This window comes from Centruroides sculpturatus, unplaced genomic scaffold, assembly GCF_000671375.1.
Source record: "Centruroides sculpturatus isolate CEXI.00-Female unplaced genomic scaffold, Cexi_2.0 scaffold473, whole genome shotgun sequence".
Taxonomy (NCBI): domain Eukaryota; kingdom Metazoa; phylum Arthropoda; class Arachnida; order Scorpiones; family Buthidae; genus Centruroides; species Centruroides sculpturatus.
In genome coordinates, this window is record NW_019384687.1 from 1254 (window position 1) to 11546 (window position 10293).

Sequence of the window (10293 nt, forward strand, 5' to 3'; positions counted from 1 at the left end):
TTAGGTAAGAGTAACGTAAGTAACTAAATTAAGAAAAACAACTACAGATGACTTAGTTCTATTGGATATTGGCGATGTGTACGAATACAAATCGTACAAGCAAAAAAAATAGGTTGCACACGATATTCCTGGACAAAATTAATAGTTCACCCGGACAGTGAGTCGATTCCTGGACTGTCTGGGTGAAAACTGGGCAAGTGGTAGCACCAATGACAATATTTCTCAAATCATGTCTGTAATACCAAATATTCAAAATAAATTAATCCAAACAATCGCTGTAATTAATTGGGCTAATATTATGCTATAATTAATAACTAGAAACTAAGTAATTTGGTACTGGAGGTAATGTTAGGTGTCATCTCTTATCTAACTTAATTATAATAATTTTATTAAATTATTAAATAATTTAGAACATTCTGGAAAAGAAGAATAAGCCTGTTGTGAGACTTGAACCCACAACCTCTGCTCCACTCTTATTAAATACATCTGGAAGTGAAGACTTGCTCAAGGTCCAGATCATGTAACTGGCAAGCACACTGCCCAGTAAGCAAAGGTTGCGGGTTCAAGTCCTGCTCCAGTCTCGTTCTTTTCTTCCAGAATGTTCTAAATTATTTAATAAATTATTATAATTATTAAGTTAGATAAAAGATGGCACCTAACATCTACTTCCAGTATCAAATTGCTTTTAGTTTCTAATTATTAATTAGAGCATAATAATAATTAAATAAATTATATTGATTGTTTGGCTTAGTATCAATACTTTGGGATGTTGATATTTAATCAAAATAAATTATGTTACTATTGAAAAGTATACAAAATATTAATGTTAATTAATTTCCAAAATTAAAAACAATAACTATAAAATTTATTGTAAGGATATCATTGTATATATAGAAACCACCAATAACAATTATAGAAACCATCTTTTCTTCCAAAGTTTTCAAATTTTCTATTATAAATATTTAGATTTATTTTCCAAACCACAATAACAGCATATTGTCTGTTAAATGTTGTTTCTATAAATTTTTAAATTATATAATAATACACCATTAGCTATTTTGCTTCTCTCTTAGTTCTTATTTTAACAATTTGATATTCTTCATTAAATGTCTATTTCTAATTTTAATAATGTTTTCTTTTTTATCACCTGTTCAATATTTTAATATTCATTTCCAAACTGATATGACTGTCACTCTTAAGTATCTTGCTCCCATTCTTTTATTATTGTTCTTTATTTGAACTATATACAGGGTGTTCATAAAGTCTGTACAATTTACTGTAAAACATTTATAACTTTATTAGTATTTGTGATAGAAAAATTATGTAGAATGTATTGGAAATAAGATAATCTATATTTTTTTATTGTTTTATTGTATTTTATTAAGTTTTCACATGACCATCATCATTAGTAATACAAAGGGTAATATGATTTTATTGTTCTCTAAAAACATTTGCCAATTGATTTACAGTAATGCCTGAAATCACATTAGTTATTTTAACTTTCAAGTCTTCTAATGTTGCGGTTTGGTTACATAGACTATTGTTTTCACATGTCCCCATAAAAAAAAATCTAATGGCATCAATTCTGAAATAAAAGTATTTTTAAAGTTTCAAAACATTGTTAAATTATTGTGTTGAAAGTTACTAAATCATTTTACTTAAAACTAGGTACATTAACCACTCAGCAGTGAAAAACGGATATATCTGCCCAGGGCGATCATACGGCAGTGGTGAAGTATGGATATATCCGTTAAATTCTTTTGGGGGTATCACCAAAAACTCCCCGAAAAAAATTCACCTAGAAAATGAATTATGTAACAATAAAAAAAGACTATTCTCTACTAGACATAACTGTTCACAAAATCTTTTTCTGAAACGGTAATGAAAAAAAAACATGCAAAGAAATACTTTAAAAATTTCCCACATTTATTCTCCACTATTGGGGGTAGAACCATACCTGACTAGTCCACAGTTGAAAGGTTAAACTTTCTAATGCTTTATTAGTATTTATGATAGAAAAAAATCTGTAAAAAGTTATACATTTTTTAAATTGCACACAGACTTTATGGACACCTTGTATGTGCCATTTTTCTTTAACATATTAGGTTGTTCAGAAAATAATTTCATTTTTTTCATTAAAAAAACAATTTTCTTATAATATATAAATATTTTATCAAATTATATATTGACCATTTTGGTCNTGGAGGTAATGTTAGGTGTCATCTCTTATCTAACTTAATTATAATAATTTTATTAAATTATTAAATAATTTAGAACATTCTGGAAAAGAAGAATAAGCCTGTTGTGAGACTTGAACCCACAACCTCTGCTCCACTCTTATTAAATACATCTGGAAGTGAAGACTTGCTCAAGGTCCAGATCATGTAACTGGCAAGCACACTGCCCAGTAAGCAAAGGTTGCGGGTTCAAGTCCTGCTCCAGTCTCGTTCTTTTCTTCCAGAATGTTCTAAATTATTTAATAAATTATTATAATTATTAAGTTAGATAAAAGATGGCACCTAACATCTACTTCCAGTATCAAATTGCTTTTAGTTTCTAATTATTAATTAGAGCATAATAATAATTAAATAAATTATATTGATTGTTTGGCTTAGTATCAATACTTTGGGATGTTGATATTTAATCAAAATAAATTATGTTACTATTGAAAAGTATACAAAATATTAATGTTAATTAATTTCCAAAATTAAAAACAATAACTATAAAATTTATTGTAAGGATATCATTGTATATATAGAAACCACCAATAACAATTATAGAAACCATCTTTTCTTCCAAAGTTTTCAAATTTTCTATTATAAATATTTAGATTTATTTTCCAAACCACAATAACAGCATATTGTCTGTTAAATGTTGTTTCTATAAATTTTTAAATTATATAATAATACACCATTAGCTATTTTGCTTCTCTCTTAGTTCTTATTTTAACAATTTGATATTCTTCATTAAATGTCTATTTCTAATTTTAATAATGTTTTCTTTTTTATCACCTGTTCAATATTTTAATATTCATTTCCAAACTGATATGACTGTCACTCTTAAGTATCTTGCTCCCATTCTTTTATTATTGTTCTTTATTTGAACTATATACAGGGTGTTCATAAAGTCTGTACAATTTACTGTAAAACATTTATAACTTTATTAGTATTTGTGATAGAAAAATTATGTAGAATGTATTGGAAATAAGATAATCTATATTTTTTTATTGTTTTATTGTATTTTATTAAGTTTTCACATGACCATCATCATTAGTAATACAAAGGGTAATATGATTTTATTGTTCTCTAAAAACATTTGCCAATTGATTTACAGTAATGCCTGAAATCACATTAGTTATTTTAACTTTCAAGTCTTCTAATGTTGCGGTTTGGTTACATAGACTATTGTTTTCACATGTCCCCATAAAAAAAAATCTAATGGCATCAATTCTGAAATAAAAGTATTTTTAAAGTTTCAAAACATTGTTAAATTATTGTGTTGAAAGTTACTAAATCATTTTACTTAAAACTAGGTACATTAACCACTCAGCAGTGAAAAACGGATATATCTGCCCAGGGCGATCATACGGCAGTGGTGAAGTATGGATATATCCGTTAAATTCTTTTGGGGGTATCACCAAAAACTCCCCGAAAAAAATTCACCTAGAAAATGAATTATGTAACAATAAAAAAAGACTATTCTCTACTAGACATAACTGTTCACAAAATCTTTTTCTGAAACGGTAATGAAAAAAAAACATGCAAAGAAATACTTTAAAAATTTCCCACATTTATTCTCCACTATTGGGGGTAGAACCATACCTGACTAGTCCACAGTTGAAAGGTTAAACTTTCTAATGCTTTATTAGTATTTATGATAGAAAAAAATCTGTAAAAAGTTATACATTTTTTAAATTGCACACAGACTTTATGGACACCTTGTATGTGCCATTTTTCTTTAACATATTAGGTTGTTCAGAAAATAATTTCATTTTTTTCATTAAAAAAACAATTTTCTTATAATATATAAATATTTTATCAAATTATATATTGACCATTTTGGTCCAATATCTTTTGCCATCTTTCAGGTAGTAGCATGATTCCACATTCATAAAAGTTCTAATCTTTGCTTACAAAAAAACTGATTCAAGTGATTTTTGGCATTCTCATTTGAAGTAAATGTTTTACTATTTAAAAAATTTTGTAAAGATCGGAACAAGTAATAATCCAAAGGTGCCAGATCCGGTGAATATGGTGGGTGTGATAGCACATTCCATCCAAGCTGTAACAGCTTCTGATGAGTTACCAAACTAGTGTGAGGTCTGGCATTATCATGGTGAAATACTACACCTTTTCTGTTGATCAATTCTGGCCTTTTCTGTTTGATGATATCAGTCAATTTGTCCAGTTGATTCAGAAGTATACTGCCATCAAGCAGTACACTTCTAAATCAATTAAACAAAAAAACAAAAAAATGCAAAGAAGCAAACAAAATTTTTTACAAATAAGCTTTAAAATGTCAGTTGTCAAAATACATAATGACAATACAATTATACCATCTCTCTACACACCGGTGTTTAAATAAAATAAAATACTCCTCAAACCTTTAACCAGAGTGCTTCTATTTTTAGAATTGCAAACGTTTTCGTCGCCCCTACTGGGCTCTTCTTCAGGCTATAACGAGTGGGCCTTTAATATTCAAATAAACATTCGATATGAATCTATTTTGAATTCTATCACTTGAAATTGTTCCGAAGTTGTGTTGCGCATGCTCCATACTCATCCCTTTAAATGCTGTTATCTATCAAAATCTCTTCCGAATTCTATCTTTGTATTGTGCATGCTCCATACTCATCTCTTAAAATGCTGTTATCCAGCAAAATCTGCCATGCTATCGATAGGGCCATTTCCTCTTTATAATTATAATTAATTAATTTATTACAATACACGTGCCATTTCTTCCCGCCTTAAATATCTCTATGGCCTCTAGCCATTTTAGTTGTTGTGGGTTGGAGTTGGTTTTAATGATTTTTGCAGCGCGCAGGTCCGCCGTTATTTCCTGTTTTGAAGCGTATGTTGCCAGGGCCGTTGTGTATCTATCGTGCTGTATATCTGACTCATGTTCTTTTAACCTCACTTTTAACGAACGCTTCGTGGAACCAATATATGTCAGTTGTCTACATATCTTTTGTCTTCTAGCAGTACTGCGTATACTCCTGGGAATCTTTCAGGGTTTGGCCGGTCTTTGCCATTAGTTAGTATCCTGAAGACAGTTTGACACCTTCTGTATGCTATATTTATGTCTCTTCTTTTGGCTATCATGTTGTAGACTGATTTCAGTATCGGATTATATGTTATAGGTATCCTCTCTTTTTCTTGATCAGGTATATTCAACAGTGACCCTGCCTGATCAATGGCTCTTTGGGAAATGTCATACCTTTTAGATAAATTTTTGACTACAGTGTTGTTGTATCCATGAGCAACAGCAATATCCCCTATATGTTGGAGTTCCGTTGTTAGAGCTTGTTGCGTCGAGGAGTGCGTGTGTGCTCTTCTCACTAATGCTCTGAAAGTGGCGATTTTGTATGAGATAGGGTCGCACAAACTTCTTGGAATATATGTTGGGAAGGTCCTAGGTTTTCGATATACAGATGTAAGTATGTTAGCTCCCCTGAAGTTGATATCAATGTCCAAGAAATGCACCCTCAAAGAGTCATGCTGTTCTACTTCTAATGATAGCCCATATGGATTGTTATTCATGTCTTCTAGGAAGAGTTTTATGTCTGGTTCCACCTTCCAAAATATAACGATGTCGTCAATATATCGTTTATATAACAAGATATTGTGCAAAAAACGTGGTAGGATGTACAGCACGATAGATACACAACGACCCTGGCAACATACGCTTCAAAACAGGAAATAACGGCGGACCTGCGCGCTGCAAAAATCATTAAAATCAACTCCAACCCACAACAACTAAAATGGCTAGAGGCCATAGAGATATTTAAGGCAGGAAGAAACGGCACGTGTATTAATTATAAAGAGGAAATGGCCCTATCGATAGCATGGCAGATTTTGCTAAATAACAGCATTTAAAGAGATGAGTATGGAGCATGCGCAATACAAAGATAGAATTCGGAAGAGATTTTGATAGATAACAGCGTTTAAAGGGATGAGTATGGAGCATGCGCAACACAATTTCGGAACGATTTCAAATGACAGCATTCGAAAGAGATTCATATCGAATGTTTATTTGAATATTAAAGGCCCACTCGTTATAGCCTGAAGAAGAGCCCAGGAGGGGCGACGAAAACGTTCGCAATTCTAAAAATAGAAGCACACTGGTTAAAGGTTTGAGGAGACAATAGAATTTAGAATGAAACTGTCAGATAAAAATACAACTGATCCCTCTGGTGGTAAGAAACCAAAATTACTTTCTGAGCAACCCAATATATGACTTTTTTTTGTTATTTTTGAAAAACAAGAAAAAAGAAAGAATTGAGGAATTTTCTTTATAAATTAATTTTTCTATCTTATTTTATGTTTAGATTATTACAATGTATTAATGTTCTCATTTCTAAAGCCCGAGAAACTATTTTCACAGTGTTTATATAACAATTCTTTAACTTTTTATGCTTTATTCACTTACCATATGTTGATATTATATATTTACAGTAACTAGAAAAATACCCTCTTCAAGTCAACTTTTGCAAATTTAAAATTATTCTGATTTATACAAAGTTAAGCAGAATTCTTTAAGTAAACAATTACAGTCAATTCCATTTAATTAGGCCACTGGTTAATTGGGGCAGCCACTTTTTCAGAAAAATCTCAAACAGGAGATACCAAACTAATAAACTAATACATAATTTAAATGCTTAATTGGAACAGTAGCAAAAAAGGAATTTAGCAATTTTAGATATATTTTAGGAATTTTTCAAAAATGTGTCAACACTACATACATTAATATGTGGTAACCCTAGTGTGATATGAATCAGTTATCTATCGCAGTGGGTCTAGCATCTAAAGTTACTAAAGTTTTGTATCTAGCAATATTCACTTACAGTGTCAATTTTATTTAAAATTTTTAAATCTTTGCCAAGATACCAAGAAATGATTTTACACTTTCAAGTAAAATTACTTTGCTGGATAAAATTAAAAGCCAACCATTGAATATAAGTCATCATAGACTCGATGATATAACTGGTGTACCAAAATCTACCACTGCGCATCTCCTACAACAAGAAAATCAATTGCGTGAAGAGTGGGCATTACAGAAAAAAATTCCAGGAGCATCCAAAAGAGAGCATGATGGAAAGAATCCAGAAATCAAAAAAGCATTAAATCAATGGTTTTCTATAGTTAATTGTGAAGTGTGAATATCAGTGGCCCAGTGTTAAAGGTGAAGCCAGAGGAGATTGCTAAAAAGCTGAGCCACAATGATTTTAAAGCAACTGATAGTTGGTTGTCTTGATGGAAAGCAAAACACAATATCAAATATGAACAAGTGCATGGCAAAAAGAGCAGTGAAGATAATTAAATGCTGAACAATGGCAAAGAACTAAAATCCCTACATTTTAGAGAATTTCTGTTCAGATGATATTTACAATGCTGATGAAACTGGCCTCTATTATCATGCTATGCCAGACAGCTACTTGTGTTATAAGCACATTACACTTTCACTATAAAAGGGCAATGAACTGCATTACTGTGTTATGCTGAGCAAATATATACTAAAAAGTCAGATACTGAAAAAAGAAAACTACTAATCATAAGAAAAAATGCTAAGCCTCAATGATTTAAGTGGTTAATTCCTTTAAACCTTTATTAAAATTTCATTTTATTGGAGTTTTACTTAATTTTTAATGAAAGATGAAGAAAAAAAGATCATCATGTGAGAACAAGATTTAGAAACAACAATAAAACTAAGGTAAACATAAAAAGAAGATAAAAAATTGTAGTGAATAATGAATAAAAGATTCCACAAAAGTAAAAGTAAAATATAAAAAATGCTTTACTGGAAAATAAAATAATTCAAATTTGAGGAATTTTGGACTTTTGTTTCATCTTTTACTTCTTTAACATTGCAAGTGTTGGACTGCAATTTGAAAAATTTTTAGACCTATAAATTCCCACTGTCATCCATCTGTCTCAAGAACAGTGTTAGATAAAAGATGGTAACTATAGAGCCATGGTTCCCAATTAGTGTACGCATACCCCTGGGGGTACATGAAATTGCATAAAGGGGTATGCGTGGCAATCTAAAATCGGTCGATTTAAAATTTAAATGCATGAGATGAAGCAATGAAAAGAATAATGGGTGGATCATCAAAAATTCGGCAATTTACAACATAAAGTCGAATGCAGAAATTTGTTTATTTATAACTAAAAATATTCTCGAAATTTCATCAAAAAAATGCATTTGTGACAATACCTAAATGAAATTCTTATGCAATAAACAAAAATTATACAATTATCATTATTATCATGTCAGCGAAGTGGCAATAAAATATTTACTACCATTTTGCACAACGTACCTCTGCGAGAGCGGATTTTCGGCCACGACAAACATGAAAACTAAACATCGTCACCGACTTCAACTTGAAGATGACTTGAGAGAGACTGAAGCTGACCAAAAAGCAACCAGATTTTACAAAGTTGTGCAAAGAAAATTGTGCACATTTTTCACATTAAAATTAAATAACCTTATGTTATTTTCATTACTATTAGAATTGTATTTTAAAGGTAATAAATGTAAAAAAAAAAACTTATTCTATTTATCACTAGCTGTCTACCCACAGCTTTGTCCGCATTATATCAAATTTACTCGTGGGAGTAAGATATTTTCTTGCAGTAAAATGTAGCCTATGTCCATCTCCAACATGTAAGCTATCTCTGTGCCAAATTTTATTAAAACCTGTTCAGCGATTTAGATGTGAAAAGGTGACAGAGAATTACCTTCGAATTTATAATATTAGTATGGATTAATATGAATTTCTGCTATAAGAGGTACATGAGTTTAAGCTCTTTCTTGAAGTGGTACGCAGGAAAAACTAATTGGGAACCACTGCTATAGAGAGATCTAATTGTTTGGTTTTGAGCAATTTCTATCCTGTGGGCACTAAGAGGAACTTTTTTTCCAAGTTTATAATAAGTTCAGCTATACAATAAAGAACAGAGATCAACTTATCCAAAACAGACAGACAATGAAAAATTCTTGAAGTTCCTAGTTGTAACTCAACCCAGATCTCTAGAGCAAATACTGACATCTTGTATTCTAATACAGTAGAGCGTCATTTATCTGAAAGCCGGTTAACCAAAATGTCAGTTAACTGAAAGCATTCCAGTTGGCAAATTTAAATTTCTGCTAGTGCTATGGCACTGCAACCTTTGGTTATGTCTTGGGCTACTCCAATATTTTTTTTGTTGGTATGTGTATTTTAGCTGGTAGCACTGGCACTTTTGTGCAGTGTTTTTCTGAATACTGTGTGTCGTGCTGAAATGAATGTTTTTTGATACTAAATTAACTTCTAAAGTATAATTTTTTATTTTTATTTTTTAATATATTTATTTTGTTTGTACAAAATAAAAAAATAATTTTTAACGATACAATAGCCACGATTATTATTATAAAAATTTTTGTTAGGCTTAACATCGACAAAAATTCAACGCGAAGCGACACACAATGGAGAAAAATTTCAACATGGGATAGGTTAATAATTTTTTCATACGTAATCGGTTATCCGAAAAATCCCAGTCCCCAATTGATTCGGATAAACGACATTCTACTGTATTAATCCAGCAATGCTTTATCAAATAGAAAATGAAATGGTCCAAAAATGCCAAATAGAAACAGTTGTGATGCCATGACATCATTCTCATTTTCTATTTAGCTATTGACTTGATTTCTGCATTCAACATCATACATAAAAACTAGACTTTTTCTTTGAAAATTGAATTCATTTTAAGAGAAAATAAGTTTTTAAGAAATCAAACAACAGAAATTAAACACTTATAGCAGGGGTCCCCAACCTTTTTGTACCTAAGAGCACATTCTAGAATACTGATCAGAAGGCGGGCACCATTTATTTTTTTCAAGGTAAATTTATAGTTGGGCATAGTTAATAATACATATACATAATGTACAAGAAAAAAAGAAAAACATTTAATTCAAAAAATGTAATTTAACATATAAAAATTATTAATATTCTTGTGTAAAATATGTAATTATTAAACAATGCATACAAAATCTACAAAGTATAAAAATTCTTTATAAAAAATATAAATCTCAAAG

The 10293-nt window shown here is 30.4% G+C and overlaps 1 protein-coding gene across 1 annotated transcript; it reads right to left on the reverse strand.

The window, feature by feature from the left end:
* Nucleotides 1-5168: 5168 nt before the first annotated feature.
* Nucleotides 5169-5759, reverse strand: LOC111627069. The gene has a single exon (XM_023370624.1). The coding sequence runs from the start codon at nt 5757-5759 to the stop codon at nt 5169-5171; it is 591 nt and encodes a 196-aa protein (XP_023226392.1).
* Between the last annotated feature and the right edge of the window lie 4534 nt (nt 5760-10293).

Coding starts and splice junctions, on each gene's coding strand:
- LOC111627069 (XM_023370624.1), bottom strand. CDS start 5,759: ATGAATAACAATCCATATGGGCTATCATTAGAAGTAGAACAGCATGAC.